Source organism: Eutrigla gurnardus, assembly GCF_963514095.1.
Source record: "Eutrigla gurnardus genome assembly, chromosome: 22".
Lineage (NCBI taxonomy): Eukaryota > Metazoa > Chordata > Actinopteri > Perciformes > Triglidae > Eutrigla > Eutrigla gurnardus.
In genome coordinates, this window is record NC_139933.1 from 17,596,535 (window position 1) to 17,620,555 (window position 24,021).

At 42.3% G+C, this 24,021-nt stretch overlaps 1 protein-coding gene across 2 annotated transcripts; it reads left to right on the forward strand.

The window, feature by feature from the left end:
- On the forward strand, positions 1-23,985 carry LOC311032615 (rho GTPase-activating protein 27-like). 2 transcript variants are annotated; one of them, XM_084039529.1, is made up of 18 exons: positions 1-131; positions 1,719-2,535; positions 14,054-14,512; positions 15,672-15,929; positions 16,270-16,350; positions 16,539-16,643; positions 17,545-17,631; positions 19,355-19,416; positions 19,535-19,622; positions 19,925-20,026; positions 20,198-20,296; positions 20,867-20,975; positions 21,068-21,202; positions 21,931-22,029; positions 22,114-22,191; positions 22,306-22,437; positions 22,573-22,678; positions 22,826-23,985. In XM_084039529.1, the coding sequence occupies exons 2-18, from the start codon at positions 1,777-1,779 to the stop codon at positions 23,001-23,003; spliced, it is 2,937 nt and encodes a 978-aa protein (XP_083895655.1). In that variant the 5' UTR covers positions 1-131; positions 1,719-1,776; the 3' UTR covers positions 23,004-23,985. The 2 variants fall into 2 exon arrangements, with proteins under 2 accessions (XP_083895655.1, XP_083895654.1); XM_084039528.1 differs by having other exon boundaries at positions 19,349-19,416; positions 22,826-23,984.
- Positions 23,986-24,021: the final 36 nt, after the last annotated feature.

The window sequence follows — 24,021 nt, forward strand, 5'->3', positions numbered from 1 at the left end:
GAGAAGCAGACACTCGCACAGACAGAACAGGAAACAAGACTGAGCGGAGGCGATGCATGTCAGCGGCAGAGTGAGCTCTACGGCTCTTTAGGCACTAAACTGCTCCAAGATCGTTTGAGAGACAAATTCAGGCAAGTAGACAAATTATTATTCCACAAAGAAGCTTCAAGGTATGCAAGTCCAGGATGTGATATCTCTGTTTGTTTTGAACTTAAAAATGTATTATAATTCACCTAAGTTGCACTGACTGACCTTTCTTTTGTAAACTGATGCTGAATTACTAAATCCAATATTGCGAGTTCAATAGAACTATAATAAAAAAAACTAATAATAAAGAAAATAAATCACAGCTTAGTAAACTCATTTCCCCTGTGTTGGTTAACATTTTCTGTAATTGATTTATAATTTTTCTATGAGAAAATGAAGGTATGTTTTTCCACAAGTTCACTCACACTTAATATGAAATAAATTGCAACGTTACGATTCTAACAATTTGGCGACAGAAAAGTCACAGAAGTGCACCGTTTGCACGTGAAACAGCAGCTGACATGATATCCAGGCAGTCCGGTGTATTGTGTGTGCTGTAGGAGAAAGAGACAAAGAGCCATTCCTGGATAAAACCGAGCCTGATAAGGCAAACTGAGATTGCCAGGTGACGTTGCACTGACGCTGAGCCGAGGTTCGTGCAGGCTTCCTGTTTTGTGGCCAAGCAGTTTTCAGACTGATGCTCAGTGGTCTGTGAGTACGCTTAAGTTGACGTTGTTTTGCAGCAAATGGAAGCAACTTCCTGTCTATTCCTGTGCACTGAAATAGAGGCTGCCAGCCTTTCGTTCACAAGCTGATCTCCAAACTGCATTAGTCTTTCTTGTAAAGCTGCATTCTCATGATAATGTCAAACACTAACCATAGCTGGACGGGCCCACAGGGCACAGGGTCATGGGGTCATGGGGGTCCCTGAGCCAGGGCCTCAGTTTGAAGTTGTTAGCAGTTTTTGTTTGAAAGTCAATCACACAACAACAAACAAGACTAACTAATAACTAATACTGATATTTTTAGAGTTGCCCTATTATTTCCTCTTTTTCCTACTTTGTACTGCAACTGCTGCACAGTAATTTCCCCTAGTGTAAATAATGTTGTTTCTTAGGTAATTTTGTCAAACGGATACAAAATTAAAAATGACACAATATGACCTCAAGCGAGATCCAAAATGGCAGCAAAAAGTTTGAAAACTACAGCAAAAAAGACCCAAAACAAGGACAACACAAAAACAAAAAGACACAAGCAACCAAAAGCAGACCAAAATCAACTACAAAATAAGATGAAAAACTACTACAAAGACAGATACAGAGACACAAAACAACTACAATGAGATGCAAAATGCCCACAAGCAGATGCAAAATGCTCCCAAATGACCCTTAAAAGACCCAAAACAACGACACTGAGAAGGAAATCAACAGTCACAGGACGCCTGCAAAACAGCTACAGAGACCAAACACCTATAATGGGATGCAAAATGACTTCAAATTGACTCAAAATGACCTCAAGGGAAATGCAAAACGGACAAAAAGACCCAAACTACCACAGAGTTGCCCGTTGTCTTATTATCTGACCATAACATTAACATAAGGGACTATGAGGTGAAAAGAGGCAACACGTTTCTAAAGGTGGAAGTGCACCGACTCACATTTCTACCGCCTTCCCTTTTCCTCTATTTGCAGCTCCGGGATGTTGACCCTTCATCCACGTTAACTCAGGGGCCACTCAGAGCGCCGCAGCATGGAGCTGGTGTCCGTGCAGCATGAATTTGAGTACACGGCAAAGGATGGTCGCCTAGTGTCCATCAAGCCGAACGAAAGTTATATCCTGGTGACCAAGACGAGCGAGCACTGGTGGCACGTCCGCAAAGACCAGCACACCAAAGCCTTTTATGTCCCGGCGCAGTACGTGAAGGAGCTCCCATCACTTCCCAAAGACTCTCCAGGTCCTAACGAGCCGGATTCACCCAAGTGTAATGCTGCCAGTAAGCCCGTGGATGTGGCTGACATGACGCCACGTAGGGCCTCAACAGTCATTTGTGTATCTGCTTTGGGTGCTTCAAGAGAGACACAACGTTTCTCCACTTTTGGTTTCTGCGAGAACATACCAGATGTGAAGCCATGTGAGACTCTGGAGGAAGGACAAGCCACCAGCAGCTTTACACACAGCCAGGATGATGTAAAGACACACAATTCAGAGGGAGGCTCTTCATTCACCTCTGGACACCTGAATACTGACGGCCTGCAACTCTATGCAAAGGTCAAAGATGGGCCAAAACAGTGCGTGAACTCACTGCAGGGTAATAAAATAGCAGAGCCCCAGACTTTTGTACACCATGAGGATGTGAACTTACCTTCACCCCCTAATTCACCCATATATGACACCATACCGGACATACAAATCACAGAATTTCCCGAGCCGCCAGTTCCTGTTGCTTCAACTGAGTCGGAGAAGCCTGCAGAAGCAACTTCTTCTGTAGACGAATCGCCCATTGAGCAGGTAAGGTTTTACATAGTTAAGATTTTCAATACTTATCAATATCCTGTTTTGGTCTCAAGCATGTGATCAAAAATACAGTATGTCACTGCGTTTTTAACAGCCAGCAGAGGGCGCAGTTTTATCATGCAAGAAGGTACAGTTTTCCAACATTGAATCAAAGTGGATTTATAGTGGCTTTTACTTTTATGTCAAAGTGATAGCATATCTCTACAAAGTGATCTAAATTGACTGCAAACACACAATACTTGTTTGATTAAGTATTGATACTATTTGGAATCTTGGATCTCAATGGAGATCACCTGGTTTCAATTGATCCTCGTGTAAATGCACCTGTATACAGGATAAGAAAAACACATTGTGCTCCACTAAATTGTATTTTTAATATTGCACTAATCTTTATATTTCCTTTTTCAAATAGAGCGTAGTTTCTTGCTGCCCATGGACATATCAACTTGTGACAGGGAGGTGCATTTTAAAGGTTAGGGGCCGCTTCCCTTTGTCGACGTGCACATTGCTACAACACAGTTGAAATCTCAGCAGACATAAGCTTATTATCAAAGAGTGTCTTAATCATTTATTTACAGGAAAACCATATATATCCTCTAACTTTCATTAAGCTATCTGCATTTATCAATCTGGCGATGGATATATTATTTCTATGCACTATGTGAACATTATGACTTCCATCCATCGTCTACTGCTTATCCTGTATTCAGGGTGGGGGGGCTGGAGTCATCCCAGCTGACATTGGGTGAAGGCAGTCAGACAGATAATAATAATAATAATGGATTGGATTTGTATGGCGCTTTTTTCCAGGAGACTCAAAGCGCTCTGACAGGGTACCAGGTTCCATTCATTCACACACAGTCATACCGGTGGTGGTAAACTACGGCCTACGGCCCCTCCGACCCCCACCTCAAACATACAGCAGTCATACACATTCACACAAGGCAAGCTGGGTGAAGTGTCTTGCCCAAGGACACAACGACCATGACACAGTGACAGGGCGGGGATCGAACCGCCGACCCTCCGAACATTGGCCAACCCGCTCTACCAACTGAGCCACAGTCGCCCCTGATAACCATTCACACTCACATTCACACCTATGGGGAATTTAGAGTCATCAATGAACCTATCCCCATCCTGCATGTCTTTGGACTGTGGGAGGAAGCCGGAAACACACAGAAGGAACCCTAAACTGAACCGGGAATCGAACCCGGGACCCTCTCACTATAGGCAACGGTGCTTCCCTACACCACCGTGCAGCCCAACATTATGACTTTATGACTTCTACATGAAAAATACATGTATTTAAAATGCAAAACTTTTTTGCCTTTTCACCAATGTCCCTTCATTAAAATCTTAGCATAAAACTAAGAGCAATTGTGCATAAAGAAAAAAAACCCTCATCATAATCACAAGGTATATATTGACGTATCATTTATTTTATATTCAGATTATTATTAATAATAATAACACGTAGCATGCAGCATTTTAATGTTGTGTTTGGTTATTTTAACTATGATGCATAGTTAAAGTGAATATGTTTATTCATATGTTGGGTAGTTTAACCTTTGTATGATTTTATAAACATACACATTTTCTGTGAGGAAACTTGAACTGTAAGTAACTATAGCTGTCAAATACATGTAGGGCTATAAAAGGGCTATACTTCGAGTAAAGTACTTAAATATAGGCTAGTTGGCTACTCCCGTGATTTAGCATTATTTTATATTCCACACGTTATTCTTCGCATTGCGCCTCATTACCCACAATGCATCTCGAACGCCCAAGGGGGTTCGGTTGTGTTATGCTAGCTCGGCTAACGTAGCATCGAGCCGCTAGCCCCAGTTAGCAAGCAAGCAAGCAAGCAAAATTTATTTGTATAGCACTTTTCATAGAAGGGGTTCACAAAGTGCTTCACAACCAAGTCAAAGAGTAAAACAAGAATAGACAATTAAAATACAAAGGAGCATAGAAACATAATAGCATGGCAATATAAAACAAAGTTACGACAAAACCCAGAAAACCCACCCCTACGTAAAAGCCAGTCGAAACAGCAGGGATTTCAGATCCTTTTTAAAAGACTCGATGGAGTTTAAAGTGCGTAGGGACAGTGGTAGGGCGTTCCAAAGTCTGGGGGCAACAGCTTGGAAGGCTCTGTCCCCTCTGGTTTTAAAATGAGTGAGCGGGATGGTAAGCAGGCATTTACCAGAGGATCTGAGGGAGCGTGAGGGGGTATAAGATTTTAGCAGCTCTAAAATGTAGGAGGGGGCTTGACCATGTAAAGCCCTGAAAGTAAGAACTAAGATTTTAAAATGAATTCTAAAATGGATTGGGAGCCAATGGAGTTCTGCTAAAATCGGCGTGATGTGCGCACTTTTTCTCGTGTGGGTTAAAAGTCTAGCTGCGGTTAGAGAGCCGAGGAGCGGGCTGACGTTAATATGGGGAGATCTGTTAAGATAACTTGTTTCTACACTACACACCCGAGATCTATTAATTTTTTTAATATATATATATATATTTAAAAAACCGTTTCAGCCCCAACTGCCGCTGACTCAAGTGACATCACTTGAGGCAAACTTACGTTATACATTACTTCTACTACTTTTTAACCGTTTAAAACATACTTAAAGAACTAGAGTTATCTAGTTATTTACTTTCCACTACGTTTAACGTGACCTTCAGACTGAACTACGTGTCGATAGGTAGCAGAGAACATGAAGCACCGTGTTGGTTGAGTTCAGAGTATCTGCGCCAGCTCATCAACATATGAATGACCGGCCTCCCCCCCCTTCATGCCGCTTCCAACGGGCGAGGAAGCCTCGGTGGAAAGCAGCTGATTCAGGACCTCCGGGGTTTTGGGGACGGAGAAAGTTTACCGACTCACGTTCTACCGGGTTCGTATAGTTTTACGTTTTTCATTGAACCTGTTGTTCTCGAAGAGGCGTTCAGGGCGGGGGGAGTGGAGGTTTGCAGCACTGCAAGTCTCCAGGAGTGGATTTTGTTGTCGACTTGTGAACCGCGCACACTCAGTGATGTAACTCGTGAACAGGTTAGAAACAGGTCGTGTCGGCCGGGAGGCTTCTTCCGAAGAGTGGAAGGAGTTAACCCGAGAGCCACTCCCTAAACCTCCAGCTGCTACCTGGTCTCCCCAGCACCGATGACGGTCCCGGGCATCGTGATTAGCCGCACCGTCGGGGAAACTATGAAACGTTTGCGAACATAAAGCCCGTGTAGTTTTATTTGGATGTAGTTGGTTGAATACAAACTACAAAAACCAAACCCCTTTTTTTGTTACAGGTAAGTTTCTACCTTGTTGTTTGCACCTGTTGCATTGGTGAAGGAGACATGACTTGATAAGATTTCTAGTCTATATTTGTCAAGTAATGGCTGCAGCCTCTCCCAGTACACCCAGTGACTGTGTGTGCACCATAACACCGTAATTAGCAGCACAGTGTTGTTTCACTGTGGAGCGTTTGTATAACTTTTAACACAATTAGATATATGAATTCCTGCGTTTTCAACTCCTCCTAGTCTGTTTTTTCTTTTTCTGGTGGGGGAAAGAAGCATGAATGAGCACCCGGACTGTGGACGTGCCAGGACCCCTCAAGTGCATTAATTCTCACCCCACAATGGAGGGCCGTCTCCATGGTAATGTGAGGGGGTCTGGCCTGACTCCCAACAAGCAGGGCTTTTAGAGCTTTTTAGTGCCAGCCCTGCCATGGAGTTGGCGTGTGTGCGCATATGTAATGTGCAGAACTTGCAATTAGCCCACAAATGTAGGTCACTTAATACCAAGGGTATTTGGGCTCTTCTTCTTTTTTTTTTCCCTCTAATGGGATGTTAACTTTGGTAAGTGGATGACAACTCCAGGTGGGATTGGCAATCCAAAATGTGGTTCTCGTTAACGTCACAACTTGCAGGAAGGCGCACTTCATTGCATATCCAGTTCGGTTTTTGTTCCATGCATGATGCTGTTGTTAATGTTATGCGGAGCCTTTACATTATGTTGCAGTCTTTATTGTAGCCGTCTATGGTACCAGTGTGTCCACGCTCTTAGCAGCAACCTCTCTTGAGCACTATGATGAATATTGAACATGTCTGATAAATCAGTATCACTCAGTTTAGATAATTGCCACAAGGGGTCCCAAATATCCCACTGGTCTTTGGCAACTAAAAGAAAAGTGACCCTCTCTTTTGTCCTCTTGTGCACACTGCAGCTTGGCCAATGTGATACTTTGGCATTAAAACTGAACAGCGGAGCATGTTCCTCCATGTTTTGAGAGGAAGTCGAGGGACTGTAGCCTCACCGAGAGCAAGAGCGCCGTGCTCTGTGAAACGGGCCAAACTGCCAGGAAACTGCTCCAACAGGTAGTGTGAGAGTGTGTCATCAGACCTCTGTACCTGCCTGCTCAACAGAACTCATGTGTCCATCAAGTGCATAAGAACAGGTGTGCGTAGCTTTCGCTTCCTGGTCAGTGCAAGCCTTTCATTTACCTGTCTTTGGTCATGTTGTAGGACTGAGAACAGCCATGCTTTGAATGTCAAAACTTAAACAATCTGCCTTTGTGTCAACACAGGTTTGTGCATGTACGCCACCTGAATTGTATGTCCTGTAGGCACCTCATATAAGGTGTGACAGTAGAGAGATTCCTCACATGTTTTACGTTCGAATCACTGAGCTAAATAGTTGTTAAGCACTGTTTATGCTGTTCTGAAGATACTACTTGAACTAACCGTCTGGATGAAAAGTATTCAGTCTAATGCTCAATATCTTTCTCGGTATGTGTTCCTGTTTATATACCTGGCTTGTTGATTTGTTTAGGTTTTTTTTGTAAAGCACTTTGAGCTACATTTTATAAATAAAGTGTATTGCTCACTTGTAAATCACAAGCAACTATTTGAACACTTTTTTTTAATGATAAATAATATTGGAAAGAAACATCAAATACCGTTAAAGTTGTACATATTGAAGGAGATATGTTATTTAGGGCTACCGTCTTTGGTTGATGATTAGATGTGATCACAACTTGGAAAACAGGTTGTAACTCTTTTTTTTATCCAGATGAATAGATGAGTCTTTTGAAGATGTCGGAAATACCTTCTGAACATCTGGTCATGTTGTTGAATGAGCCTCTTGGTTTTTCTGAGATCGCTGTGAATTAATTTTCCGAAATACCGATACATAGCTGAATCACGAGAGGCACAAAGTGGGGTCAAGGCAGAAGAAGTGTGTTTCTAATTGATATCATTATAGGGGTATGAAGTTGGAAAGTGGCGCTCACACACAGCTTGCTTGCTTGACCTTTACGGCCTTGAGACGGTGTCTTAGACAACCTGCAGTATTGATCTACAAAGTGATGTAAAGAGCTCCTCTTTGCCAGGTGTTGCGTGAGTCATATGCATGGGAATGTCTTTTGTGTCATAACTATTTGTGAAATGTTGACAGCAGTTATTGGTGCAGAACAGAAGGTCTCCTGAAGCACAAATAACAACCAAACCCACTCAGAAAACACTTCACCTACAGTGAGAGAGCACGCAAAATCTTCCAGGAATAAGCAATTCATAATATAGTGGTTGATTCCACATTTCAGAAGTTATCCTGCATTCTGGGCCACGAGGAGTGTGATGTAAGAAAAGGTGGAGCCAGTTTGATTCAATAGCTCAACTGTGTGCTTTTGTGGCGTGATTTGGGCCCCAATTGGGTTCTCCATTGTTTGATAGGATGAACCCTAATGTGGTTAAGTAATCGGGCAGATTGCTGCTTCATGCATTGCTGAGGACAGAGAGCTGCCTGCCCTGCGTTTAAGAATGGAAATCATGCTCCAAAACATCGTTCAAGGTCTAAGTGCATTTTAAAAGCAGCTGTATTAGATCGCCATGTGAATCTTCGTCAAGTAAAGCAAGCAAAAGTGCAAAACATCCACGGCAGACTAAACTGCTGAGATCTCAAAAGAATCAGACACAGTTTAATCTTTCACGTTTATTCCGAGGCACATTTGAAGAGAGAACTATCCTCTGTCAAAAACACTTAAAGGTCCCATATTCTGAAAAACAGGTTTTCTCTGATCTCTACACCTATGAACTGGTCCTCCCTGAGCCTGTCAACTCCCAGAATGAGGAAACAAGCGACTCCTGCATGGTCTCTGCAGCCCCCCCACTGGTAGAACGGCGCTCCTACAGGCTGTTCAGATTCAGCTCCCGTCGTTACATAAAGAAGGGAGTCATTTTCATCGACCAAACTCCTCTGATGATAGGAGATATCCGAGAGGGGGCGTTCATCACCGAGGTGAAGTTCGGTGTGTCCTGATAGGCCGAACTCCTCTGATGATAGGAGATATCCGAGAGGGGGCGTTCATCACCGAGGTGAAGTTCGGTGTGTCCTGCGGTGAGACAGCAGTGAGATAGCAGTGTTTCACAATGTCGTCACTCAGAGACAGGCAGATTGCTCTGTTGTTGGTTGTACAAATCAACATAAGTGCTTATATTCTGTCCCAGCTACAGAAGAACAGGAGAGACCGTGGTTGCGTTTCATTTTTAATGACAATGTGCCGGCTACGGTTCGTGTTAGCCTGTATGTGTGTGCTGACCACTTCACATCGGACTGCTTCAGTAACGAGGGTCAGTACAAAGCTGGCTTTGCCCCGACACTGACCCTCGTAAAAGGATCTGTCCCAACCATACGGGACCAGCAACTTCACCTGAGCCTCATAGGCGAGCCATAGCGACACTCCACGTAAACATTGGCGCATGCTACCGCTAGCGTAAGCAGCATCCTCTCCATCTCTCCAAATATCGGATCGGGACATCCCTAGTTTGGGGCAATGCATATCAATGTTGTTGGACCTCTGTCAACTGTATGGAATTGATGAAAAACAGTAAAATATGGGACCTTTTAATATGAAATGTTTTGGATGCGCCAGGAAGCATAGATTCACCGCACACTGGAACATCGAAATAGATACAGCAGTATATAAACACAAGGGCTTCCCACAAGCCTCAGGGTTAATTTGAGGTTAACCCAAGCCCCCTAAAACCTCTATTAAAAAGCCATAAAGCACTGTGCTTGCTGTCTGCAAACTGGCCAATGTTGCTCCCCAGTAGAAGGAAGTGATGCTGGCCCTTAAACCAGACTTCCTGTTTCAAGCCTTGTGGATCTCATAAGAATATCCTGTCAAAAGCAGCCCTCCCATATCATTGTGGGAAATGATTGCTTCCCCTTCCCCCCCCCCCATTATTTGCTGAGTGACCTACTGTAGTACTCGAGGCTCAACTACTGTACACTTTAGAGCAGCTGCTGCACATGTAGATGAAAACATAGCTGTGTTTTTGCATTTTCCTGTTCTGCAACCCTCTTTTGAGCATATCCTCAAACTAAAAGGTGTGATCTCTTTCGAAACATTGTTTCCATGCAGACATTTCTGTTTTTTATCATACAGGTCGGGCACACACAAGCAGGAAGTGGGTCGAAGTGTCCTGTAGATTTTATGTTGCTCCCTCTATCTAACCCTCTTCTCTATCTTGTTTTCATTGTCTCTTTCTGCTTTTGGCTTCCACAGACAGTTAACCCTCTACCCCCATTACCCTGTGCACAGGAGTTCATGCGTATTATCAACACACACACACAAACACAGACACACACACACACACAGCCAGATCTCACCCAGTCCTCACACAGCCCCTTCCTGCCGCTATTGTAACAGAGCTCACAGTTCTCCTTTCTATCTGGGCTGCAACTGTCACAGCTGCTGCGAGAGGAGGATGTGTGTGTCGTGCCCGTGAGTGTGTGTTCGGCGCTCTCAAACATCCAAATGCGGCGGCACGCTTGAACCACTTCACTTCGGTGTCCGTTTGTGTATATATATATATTTGGATGCATGGCTCCCCTGGATAGAACGATATAAACATGGTGGACACGTACTCCAGGGTTTGGGCAAGTCACGCGGCCAAGCAGGGCTTGACTCTGCCGGTGGCTCCTCAGGTAGGTCACCACGTTGACATCAAAGCGGCTTTTATTGCTACATTGCTAAATTGATATGATTATATGTTTTGATGACAGTCGTGCTTCCTGCTTTGCGTAAACATGCCACCCCACGTTCTTGTTCCTTTTCCTGTGCTATTACTGAAGCGTCAGAGCGCCGTTGCTTGAAATCTCAGCCTCAACTTTATTTTCATCTGAAAGTATGTCATTTTGTTGATGTCTGCTGTCTATGAGTATTTCAGTCAGATATTGGGAGCTCTTTATATCACAAGACCAGAACACAGGTGTCATGATGAGCAGTAAACTGATATAAGTACGTGGCTGCGTCAAAGTACAAGAATGATGGGACATTTCTAGATGGTGCTCAAAATGTCTGTTTTCGTCTGTTTTCTATCAGCTGCTCATCCACCACAACACTGCAAATACTTCAAATTATCATTCACAAAATGTAAAGTTTTAAAAGTACATATATTCCTTCTTCAAAACAATGGCATCTGTGAGTGATATGCTTATGCAGGAGATTATTCAAATATTTCTCAATATATGAGGAACATTTAACTGCTGTCTAGGTGGAGCTCATTTGAACTTCTTTATATAAAGTTCCTCGTTTCAGTGGATCTAGAGGATTTAGAGGTCGTGCCCCTCTTATGATTTAATCCAAGAGGTCATGAGACGGTCAGCGAGGTCAGAAAGGAGAAAAAAAACAAACAACCTTTTTTTATTTTGGACTCTTCTCTAATCTTTGCTATTTTTGTGAAATAATGAATAATTGTACCTGGTTCAGTCTTCTTATTTAAATGAAACCATGTGAGAGGTCGGGGAGGTCATAAGCAAAAAAGGTTGAAACCTTTTAGTGTTTGTCGATGCATTGCATTCAAGTGGAATAAAGAGTACAATATATTAATATTATATTATAATATATATTATAACAGAAGTATAGAGTAGCAAAACATGAAAAAACATGCGTATGGATTTATATATTAGCATGCTAGGATTCAGTGTATTCCCTCCAAAGTTAGAACATCTCTTACACATTTGCATCATAGCGTTTGTTGTTGCGTATCTACTTGTTTAGTTTTGTTTCCATTCCAGTGAAGCTGTTTCACAGATCAATGATGCAGCTCTTTCATTTCCTCTGTCTGCCTCTGGAGCAGCTTGTTGCGTGTCATGCGGATCAATCTGTTTAGGGGTCAGTTGTCTGGATGTCGGCATGGATCCGCCGTGTGGTCAGTTTGAGATCAATGATCAAGTCAGCAAATTGATAACATTGAACGGACAGATAAAATTCCAATAGATTTGAGATTGGTGCATTGAAAATAGTTTGGAGTGACACAGGAGAACAGGTCGTTGTTTGCCGTAGTCATTGGCGACTGTGACCTGACACGATGCACAGAAGACGCCCTCCGTGCTTCTGTGCTACGCCACTGTTTGTTTGGTTGTAACTGGGAAAAACCTCACCTCAGTCAGTCTGCTGACAAGACGGTTTATATGGAATTTATTAGCTCCCGGGATGGCTGCAATGGCAATGGTACACGTAAAAATGGCCGCCGCTCGGTCCATCCTGCGACATGAATGTCCACTTATTCTATTTCTATCATTGGAATATTTTTGGAGACTCAGTCAGCGACTAATATGACTTAATATGGAGACTTTGAGCCCTGGACGGTGTTTTTCAGTAGTTGCCTCCAAATTGTAATGGGGGTAAAGTAGCATAACATTGAGATGCTCGAGCTCACCACATGTCTCTTTAAAGCACTTCACATTTAGCGACATGATGAACAGACGCAGCACACACACAACCTCAGGTAAATATAGTGCAGGAGGCTCGCTGAGAGACTAGAGGTAGTCAGAGCGTGGTGTCCATCATGACGGTAGATCCCAGGAGTCTCACGGTGGGGAAGGATGGCCTCCGTGGAGCACAGGTGAGGGGAACAAACCAACTAAAAGATGACATTGTTTTGAATCCGGGCATGGCGTCATTTCCAGTAGTGGTGACACTTTTCGTTGCGTCACAGTTTCAGAGTGCTGAGGACAGAGAGGCAGCCTTTTCACCAAATCTCACGTTCACTCTTAATTGTTGTTCTTTACACAAAGGAGTTGAGACGGTCGGGTCCATTTGCATATTTCAGGTTCCCCATATCATGAAAGTAATATGACATGGTGGATTCAACTGCTTCCTTCTTATAGACATGAAGTGAAAATACAGTTTATATTAGAACAATGAAAAGCTGAGTTTGTATCTATCAAAAGGGCCGGGAGTAACTTTGAAAGGCAATACTTGACGATGGTGAGGTTTAACCTAGTTTTATCGTCTTCAGCAGTTGGCCTGTGGTCACATTCTGTCATGAGTATAGTTAACCTTTCTCCAGCATTCATCGTGGCTATTTAGCAAAAAAAAACAACAAAAAAAAACACCTCCAGATTGGCAGGCTAGTCTCTTTGACTAATAAGGACATGACCTCTGGACATTGTTTTGACACAAGGGCAATAAACTCTTGAAAATTAGATGGTATTAGGTAATGATCATTATTGTGGGAGGAACGCCTCTGTGTGTGTGTGTGTGTGTGTGTGTGTGTGTGTGTGTGTGTGTGTGTGTGTGTGTGTGTGTGTGTGTGTGTGTGTGTGTGTGTGTGTGTGTGTGTGTGTGTGTGTGTGTGTGTGTGTGTGTGTGTGTGTGTGTGTGTGTGTGTGTGTGTTTATTTCAGCTGTGGGCTACTTCCTGTGCTCTAGCGTTCTGTCAGATGCGGAAGGTTGACTTGGTAAGAGCTATTCTGGTAGGCTGGTACTTGAAACTGCTTGCCATTTATCTTTTGAAGTACAAATACAGCAAACCGTCATTTGCACACTTGTTTTACTTCAAGAACATTGTATTTCCAAAAGAACACACACACACACTTCCCACATTTAAACTAAGGTAGTTAATGTTGAGAAACTAGCAACAATACAACGCTAGATTTTAACTATTATTCAACTGAAAACCGTGGCCAGTGTTGCCAACTCTTTTCTGATGAAAGTGGTTAGCAGCACTGGTTTCAAAAGCCCGCTCCTACACAATTTTCATGAATGACTGTAATCAACACGCATGGATATTAGTACTCTGTCAAGCTTACAGCTTGCAGAATACTTAAGAGAATTTCAACAAAGGGGACAGTTCAGCCCAAATTCAAATATCTATATTTCCCTCTTCCCTGTAGTGTTATTTATCAATCTAGATGGTTTAGTGTGAGTTGCTGAATGTTGGAGATCTGCCTTATCTCAAATATAATGGAACTGTGACACTTAGCTTGTGGTGCTCAAAGTGCCAAGAACAAAGAAAACACAACACCTTGTCGTGAACAATTTCATCCATAGTTCCTAAATGAAACTGCTCACAACAAGGCCTGTAGCTTACACTGCTGTATTTAAATGGATTTTACAATCAAGCTTGATAAATGGCACTAAAATTAAGAGGGGGAATCTGTTGTTATTGTTCCGTAGGAGCAGCTGTGCCTCTGCTTGAGTTTTTTACATATTCATCTTTTGGCCTCTCCACAGGTGGAGAATGAAAGTCTCCGGTCAGCCGTGTACGTCAATGTAGCACAACTTCGCAAAAGCATCTCCGAGTCCCCGCCCTCGGCTCCTTCGTCCTACTCTCCTTCCTACCTTGACCCAGAGGGATGGGAGGTGCACGTTGACCAAGAAAGTGGACAGGAGTACTTCTACCACCCCGCCACGGGGCGCACCACCTGGGACAACCCCTTTCTAGACACCCCCACGGACCCTGAGCCACCTTGTTCCCCCTCACCCTCTCATTCTCCTGCCCTTTCTCCGTCCACCGCCTCCCCCCCTGCGTGGACCTCCGACTGGGAGCAGTTGGTGGATGAGACCAGTGGACGCCCCTACTTCTACAACCCGATGTCTGGGGAGACTTCCTGGGAGCCTCCGGAGCCGCTGAGCCCGTATCCCCCGCTGATGGAGCCTATGAGCGTGCACAGGTTTCACGAGGATGTGCCGGTAAGGACAGCCTGGCTGCTCTACTTAGCCTCTCTCTGTCTCCTGTTTTAGCTTCACCCAGGGGAAAGCTGCAAATACGGCCTGCTTTTAATGGAATTAACTCCCCTGCACCTACATAGCAGACATGACTCGTTTTCATTAGAAAAGCTGGCGGCTCCAGTGCAGAATGGCCCTAACTTTAAAAGACATTTGTCCTCATTTTTAATTTATTTCATGAGTATTCCAGATGATCAGGGGGAATTCAAGAGATAGTGGGAGAACGCTTCACTTTATTGGGACATCTCGAAGACCTTATTCATGCATAAGTTGCTCTTTAGCTGTTTCTCCTCACAACACCAGCAACAAGCGACCCCTTTTCTGCTCCTCCGTGGGCTTTTTCTTTTTTTTTAGCCTGAAAGAAAAGTAATTTGAGGGCATGGAAATGCAGTGAGTTATTAATCAAAGTCATGGAGAAGTCGTTGAGCTCTGAATCTGGGTCATAGTGGTGCTTATACGGTAAGCATTTCAGCACAAAGACCAGGGTGAGTGTCAGGTCTACCACCTATTGAGAAAAGAATAGTTTCACATTTCATACAGAACGCTTATTCAATGTCATGCCGAGACTTGGATGAATAGATTGTTACCACTCTCATCTCTGCTTGTTAAATATGAAGCTTTTGCTTAGCTTAGCACAATGACTGGAAACGGAGGGAAACACCTAGCCTGGCTCCATCCAAAGATCACAATATCTGTGGACCAGCACCCCTAAAGCTCCAGAGGACTCCTGTCCTACATAACCCCCCAGGAAAATGACAAATTGTTGTTTTTATTCTTCAAACTTTGGACAGATTAAAGGAACTAGAACATGTTAATTAGTGAGAGGAAAACACACCAGAGCAGTGATGAAAGGTGGCCTGTGGTGAGCTGTAGTGAGCTGTAGTGAGCCGTAGTGAGCTGTGTAAAGCTGCGGCGGCCTCTTCATGCCCGGCGAGCTGCAGGCGTGTTTATTTTGCAGTGAAGTGCGGCCAAACAAAGAGTTGAGGAACTTTCGGTGGCACAATACCTGCAGCCAGTCAGTAAACAGACTCCTGTTCACCTATGTTGCAAAGTATTTCTAGCCACAAAGTATAATTCTGACTCCTTAAAACGTGTTTTTACTGTACACTGTTTCCATCCCCAGCCTCCCCTACCTGAGGAAGACTACCCCCCAGAGGATTACCCCTCAGAGGATTACCCAGCTGCTGAACAACAAGAGGGATACGACCTTGACCTCCTTGCCTCAGGCCCCCCCGTCCTCCCTAAAGAGTACTCCCTCAGTCATGTGTGCCGGACCATCATACCCCGGGCCAACCTGGACCGCAGCACCCCAACTGGTTGGAACCTCAGTGTGGAACCCAACGGGACCTGGGTGTTCACCAGTGAACACTCTCCAGAGCAGGTAGCTTCAAGGACTGACTGAGGAACAGAGGATTTAAGACCATTCAATATGTTCATTTTAACCTGCAAAACACTTAAAGAGTGTTGGAGACACATAGACATTGAGATATTTGCAGCACCAAGACGTCTGTTTGCAGAAAGCCACTGATGCCTTTATATAGTAGAATAATGTTCTTTTAATTCAAACATGCATCTTTTTTACATAACATAATAGACAAAAAGATTGTATAGGAGACATTAAAAACATTAGGAAGTTGGTTACTTTCACAAATGTTTTTATTAGGGAAACAACGTTAACTTTGAGTCATCCTTTTAACCAAGAAGTCTTTGTTGTGTAACAGTGGATCAAGTCAGTGGATGAGTGCGGGCAGACCTACTACTATCTGAGAGATGGATCCAGGTCTCTGTGGAACCTGCCTGAGGTAAAGATCCTTTGTTACACGGGGGTCAAGGAGAATCCGTTTTTCAGGATGTAGAGGGGAAGTCTGTGTGTCATTCAGGAAATCAATTAAGCCAAAGTCACCAGTCAAATGTACTCTTGTTTACGTCCCTCAAGATTTCAGATGGTTTAAAGTTGGACTTTAACTAAAATGTCTTTTGATCCCTTCAGATCCTTGTAGCTCCTGGACAGTCCAGGATGGAGAACGGCGTTGAGGCCAAAAACTGGAGACACACCATGGGACCGGCACAGTTGGGCTCAGCCCAGGATGATGGGGTACGCATCCCTTCAAACACACACTCAGACCTGCAGGTACATGCTGGATCACACAGCTAGGGCGTAGTGACGGCGAGGCCCCGTTCGCCAACCGGCACTCCCAGGTTTTTAAACCCTTATTTAGCAAGGCAAATCAGCTGCAGTGTGCACTCGTATTTACAGTAACCGCTCGAGGACAGCGCTGCAGGGGGGGGAGGGCTGAAAGGGTATGCAAACACTTAGGAGTTACTGGATACAAGCGGAAGCTACGTCCTGCTAAGCCGTCAAGGGTTTGAAACCTTGCTCAAGGGCACAACCGCAATGTAGGGCTGGCCTGTTTTACGTCTCCGTATCATATCAAACAAGAAAGTGATGTGATCCCTTTATAATGTAGGTGGTCTCCGAGTTGTAAGTATGTGGACACATGCAAATATGTGATGAGTTTTTTAGTAATATTAATGGTCCAAATGAATGTGACATTGCATAGTTTTAAGTAAAAAATGGGGAGAAATCCTAATTTATTCAATTAATAAATCAAAAGGAACGGCCTTTTTTTAGTTCATTGTTTTAAGTGAAAAGAATCAAATAATCTCAAATAAGATGATCAGAAATCATAAGGTATCCTGCATAAATAAAGGGAGATGCATTTCTGTATCCTGTTTAAAAAGAGACTCTATTTTCACTTCTCTAATATGATAGTGAGCTAGAGACTCTAGTACTGATGCAATGATAATATTTACAATTATCCCGAATTCACCCGAACAGCTTATTGAGTGTTTTTTTTTAAATCACAAACTCCTGTATCGTCCCATCCCTAATTGTAATGCTGATGTCATTGAGTATTCTTTATGAAATCACAGCGTGTGTACAGAAATGTAAATCTGGTTAATATTCTAAATAAAATCTTTGTTCTGTGATTCAGAGGTTCGTCCCAACTCACCGGAGGAACACATCAGACTACAGCAGCGACAGCTCCAGTACAGGAAACTCTCCAGAGACGCAGCACAACGTGAGTGGAACCTCTGTCCTGTCAGCGGCGTCTGCTAATACTACATACTTGAATACTTCAAGGCTGAAAAAACAGTCAGATAGCCACTAAGCACTTTGAGCGGCTTTGTGTCTGAATGTGTTCTGTGTCTCTCTCTTAAGGCTTTTGGGTTTAGACCCTGGAGAAACCCCTATTATCTGACCTCCAAGTGGCTGCGCTATAATGTGGGTTGTTAGTGACCGTGTTCACCTGAGCTTCACTCGTAGATAGCAGCATCTATCTATGATGGGCGAAAGGTGTGACTGTTAGCCAGACGTGTGTCAGTCACTGCATCAAGCTGCATGCATCCCCACTGCTGGGCTGCATGTTGCAGCAAAACCATCCATCTAATACACCTACTCATTATATATGTGATTATATATATATTGTGCCCGCTGTACAATCCCTCATACACTTCACTATATATATATATATATATATATATGTGTGTGTCTATATATATATATATATATATACAGTCCATAGCATTACGACGTGAAACGTGGGGTTACCAGGGGAAACCCGGAGGAATTAACGTTGCATGTGTGGAATATTACATTAAAACAGAAACATTAACAACATTTAATATGGAGCATAAAACACTTGAAATCATAGAAATATCATCATAGGCTAGGTATTATCATTATTATTATTATTATTATTATTATTATTATTATTATTATTATTATTATTATTATTATTATTATTATTATTATTATTATTATATTACACACCTGGTTTAATCATCAACCAGTTATTCTAATGAAGCTTATTGAAGTTTATTAGTATTATATTACACACCTGGTTTAATCATCAACCAGTTATTTTAATGAAGCTTATTGAAGCTGTTTGTACAAGTAAATACATGATTTGACAGGTCCGTCTGGTCTGGGATGATAGATCCTGGAAGATGTTCAGATCAGGCTGTAAAACATGTGAAATAAAACCCAACACTTTTACATAAATGTTTTGTGTCATCAAAGTAAAGTGACATGCCGAGTGCTGTCCCGTTTGTATTTCTGCCATGTCAAGCCCTCACAGCCGCTCACACTCACCATCTACCAGGTGACGTCAGTGAAGTCCCTGAGGGTTCAGGGCTTAGACCTTAGGAAGGGGCATCAGGATTTGGCCATAGACTTTTATACAATCAACTTTAAGGCACTTCAGCCTGGGCTTCACTCTTTAAAACTGGAGGTTGCCGCCTGGTTTTAGCTTGTGTCTTATTCCTGCTGCCTTGTATAATGTATCCAGTCTTTTTCTCTTTGTTTTGTTTTTTATTTCATTCTATTGGATTTTATTTCTTTGGATGTGAAGCACTTTGTGACTGGTGTTTGTGAATGTACCTATAAATAGTATATATATATATATATATACAGTATATATACTGTGTATATATATATATATATATATATAAATATTAACATTGTGGTAGCAACCGCCCCCCTAAAGCATCCCCTGCTTTCTGGTCTGTATTTATAGGTACATTCACAGACACCAGTCACAAAGTGCTTCACATTCAAAGATGAATCCTGCAAAGATTGTAACAGTTGGGTGTGAATGCTGCATGAATGCATGGCTTTATCCATGAAGTTCGTGCTCTGCCATAACCAGAATTGTGTGTTCCTCACATCATCCCATAGCTTACACATAAGTATAAGAATTACAAATAGCCTATTAAGGAACAAAATGTTCTCTTCAGGTGCAGAACTTGGAGAAAGCTGGGATTCTCAACAAAACGAAAGTGTGTGAGAACGGCAAGAAAGTAAGGTGAGTTAAAACTTCCATCTGAGGACTCTCTGGGTGTGTTCGGAGTCGTGTGTCATCCCCCCACTCCCCCCCGTGGCTTTGTTGTGTGAAAGTGACACCGTTGTTTCCCCTTTTTAAGGAAAAACTGGGCTCAGACGTGGACGGTTCTCCACGGAGGAGTGCTGACGTTCCACAAAGACCCAAAGTCTGCAGCAATGGGGTCCTCGGTACGTTCTACACTCAAAATGTATGTTTTCATGGAATGTGTGTCATTAACAAGCTCTGACACCTGAATGCGATGTCACTCCTGAGCAGGTTGGGAGGAGTAGAAGTACAGATACTTGTGTTCAAAAAGTAGAAGTACTTCAACTTCTTTTCTCAGTAAAAGTGTTGCATCACCTTCCTGTGGAGTGACAGCACAGACGAGCCCTCAGGGCCGGTCACGGCTTTTGTTCAAACGCAGCTCGTTTCTTGGAATGTGGTGGCGTCAGTTTCGTAAACGGATGTTTTTTGTTTTTTCTCCGTGCAGAACAAGACCAATCAGATTGTGCCGGAGGTCACGGTGGACCTGCGTGGAGCGTCCATCGGCTGGGCCTCAAAGGACAAATCCAGCAAGAAGAATGTCTTAGAGGTCTGTTCGTGTGGAACATAATGCAATGACATTGGTTTTGACAGCCCCTGCTGTGTTTTTGTGCTTCTTATCAGCTGAACTAAATATGATCTCATGTATTTATATCAAGTATTAAGATAAGCAGTGTGATTCATGTAAGTATCGTGTCCCACTTTGTTATCTCTCCTACAGTTAAAAGGCAAGAACGGCGTGGAGTTCTTGATACAGTACGATACCGAAAGCATCATCACCGACTGGCACAAAGTCTTAATGGACACCATACGACAACTGGTACGTCCTTTCATTGCCCGAGTGGAAATGATCCACTTTAAATAGCAAGATAATCTCCAGCTTATCAAGTCCCTTCTGTCCCACTACTACTACGACATCAATCAAAGATAAGGAAACATTATTTAGGGAAAAAACCCTCAAATATGTGGATATCTTTTATACGTGATCCACTGGCAGATTTAGTTATTTTAAGAAAAATACACCCCCAACGTCTGCATTTATCAATTATTCCAAATCTCACACATAAGACATGTAAATAATTCATAATCAACCAGTGATATTTTAGCAGAGTTCCTTCAGTAACAGACAAAATACATTGATGCTGTTAATTTGTCCACGTGGTGGAAGGTTGCAGCTACTGAATGAATAAGGATAAATACATAAATATGGAGGTAGTTTGTGTCATGTGCCTCATGAAGAAAAGATTTACCAATGTTCTATTCCACAATGGAATTACCATCAAAAGTGTCCTTTTTCAGTTTGAAAAAAATGCTTTGAAGTTTTGACTAAAACTGCGGTAATTGTTCCGTCGCCGGTGTGCAAACATGTGTTTATGTGTCCGATCATCAGGAGTACCTGGACCATCATTCAGAGGACGAGGACGGAGACTTATATGAGAAGATCGGCAGTGCAACAGAGCGAGATGACAAGCTCGGGGGTGGTTATGCCCAGCGAAGATGTGAGTTTAAAACAAAGATATTTATATATTTTCCTTGTTTAAATCAGACATTGAGACATAGTTATGTGAATGTCTAACATGGGTTTTTCTAGCTTCTAGGGTGAGTGTCACTCACTCAACCAGCTCTGCAGGAGACGTCGACCAGAAGAGAGTTCGGACCAAGCTGATGAAGTTCCTCATGAAACGGCCCACGCTGCAGTCTGTGAAGGAGAAAGGCTACATCCGAGGTAATCTCTAGAACGGGACATGCAGCGCTCCTCTTCATGCCACGGCTGAATTAAATAGAAACTCATTTGAGTGAGTTTGAACAAGGAATGAACATTTCTGTTCAGTTCCGATCTTTATTGTTCCAGAAAGACGCCATTAGAAAACAGTTAACAAAATGCATATATATATATAAAAAAAACAATCATAAAAAAAGAACTGGTGCTATATCTGCAATATTTATTAGTAATAATGATACAGTACGATAAGATAAGAGGCAGTTTATGGTGTGTTAGAATTAAAAGCCACAAATGACTTAACTCGCCACCACATTTACAACCAGACAGTTCACTGATTCACAAACTTATGGAGAAGTACCGCAGGCTTATTGCTGTGAATATTTTTCTTTTTATATATTGTAATTCTGTATACTGCATGTACAAAGTATAGTTATTTATTTTGTACTCATTTCCTACTGCATATGCTATATTATGCATACTTATTATTTTATTGCATTAAATTGTACCACTGTTTGCATGCATGCTGTATTCTGTTACGGTGTGATCTATATAATTCATGTTTCTGTCTATAATTTCTTCTATTTATGTTCTTGATTATATTTACTAAGTTTTTCTCAAATTGCGTATTAATTAATTTTGTCTCCTTATCTTCAATATGAATATCTTAGATGGAATGGTAATACTTCTACTACTACTACTACTAATAATAATAATGTTCTTATTCCCTGTAGACAATGTGTTTGGTTGCCATCTGGCCACATTGTGTGCACAAGAGAGGACCACAGTTCCTAGTTTTGTGGAGAAATGTATCAAAGCAGTGGAAAGGAGAGGTAATCCACCCGGTTTGTGAATCATAATGAAGTCATTTGCTGTGTGCAGAATAGTATTTGACTCACTGATGTGTTGACTTACAGGTTTAGACATTGATGGACTCTACAGAGTGAGTGGAAACCTCGCCGTCATTCAGAAATTACGCTTCAAGGCCGATCACGGTAACAGCCGACGACACATTTGATTCAGATGCAGAATCATAAATGTAGTTCACTGCAGACGGCAGCACCCCCTGCAGCGCTTTAATGGGCTGTGCACCTGTTGTGTTAAAACAGAGGAGCTGGACCTCGAGGACGGCCAGTGGGAGGACGTGCACGTCATCACCGGAGCGCTGAAGTTGTTTTTCCGTGAGCTTCCTGAGCCGCTGTTCCCGTTCAGCCACTTTAATAAGTTCATCGCAGCCATCAGTAAGCAGATATTTGAATCCATAACTCTAATTTGAGCAGTTTTTAAGGAAAACCTGTGTTCACATTAAAGTGAATAATGTTGATGTGATTGGATGATGTTTTACATGTCTGACTGATTGTGTCCTGTTTTTCAAGGAATTCCTGATTACCAAACAAAAGTGTCTTTCATGTGCGAGCTGGCCAAATCACTTCCACCTTCAAATCACGACACCATGAAACTCCTTTTTGGGCATTTACGCAGGTATTTAAAAAATGTTTCATCTTGTGCATGTTTCCAGCGGTTTGAGAACTTGTAACAGATACAAATACAAGTTAATATGAAAATAGAATCTAATTGAAAAAAAACAAACAGGAATAATATGAATGCTCCCTTCTTTTTCGCTGACAGGGTCATTCAGTATGGAGAGGACAATCGCATGACCGTGCAGAATGTGGCGATTGTATTCGGCCCGACTCTGCTTCGGCCAGAGATGGAGGCGTCCAACATCACCATGCACATGGTCTTTCAGAACCAGATAGTGGAATTCATCCTCAACGAATATGAACGCATCTTCTACTCCAGCTAAAGCAGGCACGAAGCCTCCAGTGCCTGCTTTTAGCTTTAGCTCCAAACCTGGGAAGACGTCTTAATGTGCTCAAGTTATTTGAAGTGCTAGATTTACTTTTTTCTTTTTTTGCGTACACGTAAATAGCTTCAGTGCCGGAAATGAAACTCCTTGTAAAATAAGTTAAAGGGCTCTGCAAGTTTCCTTTGCTGAGAATATTTGAAGCATATTTACCCACTGTTATGTCCAGATTGAGTCCACAGGAGGCTGGCACTGTTGGAACTATCTTTGGCAGTATTGTAGAATTGAGCCGCAGAGATGTAAACAGGTGTGATGTAGTTTCCCATCTCAGAGCTATTCAGCTTGTTGCTTTGGTGGATGAAGGACTGTCACATTGTTTAAAATGTCTTAATCTCACAAGTCACTCTCTGGAGATTTGAATTGTTTATTTTTGGCTAAATTGCACTGATAATAGAACCCAAGTCAAACCTGGACAGATGCATTAAGGCTCTTTTTCAAAGAAATAATCAGTTGCTACCATCTTTATTTTAGAAAGTTTAATGACATTTAAATATTCTTTTGGAATTTGAAATTACATGTGTACCATACGGCAATAACTGAGATTGTATTCTTAATATTGTGTCCTTTTTACCCATGAATTTTAATGTAATATAGAAATGTATAAAAATAAATATTAATACCAATATATTGCTGTTAAATAGATGGTGATACGGTTTATCTGTGCGACCTGTAGATTATTTTCCACTGAAGAAAATGACATTTTTGATTCATGCTATACTTGAAGAAACTGTATAACAAGAGTAACACCACCACCACCAGTAATAAAAACAATTTGTCAGTAAAATCAGTCTGACCATGAAACATAAAAAGGATTGTAGAAGAGGTGTTTGACCTGTAAATAGAAATAGGAGGCATGTTTGTGCTGAAAGCTGTTGAAAATGCACAAGCTATTCCATAATAAAAAAATAACTTTGTAAAAAAATTACAACTGTTTATTTATTCCTATCAACGTGTCTGT

Coding starts and splice junctions, on each gene's coding strand:
- LOC311032615 (XM_084039528.1), top strand. CDS start 1,777: ATGGAGCTGGTGTCCGTGCAGCATGAATTTGAGTACACGGCAAAGGAT. Junction 14,513..15,671: donor GGTTTCACGAGGATGTGCCG/GTAAGGACAGCC, acceptor TTCCATCCCCAG/CCTCCCCTACCTGAGGAAGA. Junction 21,203..21,930: donor GGAGAAAGGCTACATCCGAG/GTAATCTCTAGA, acceptor TATTCCCTGTAG/ACAATGTGTTTGGTTGCCAT.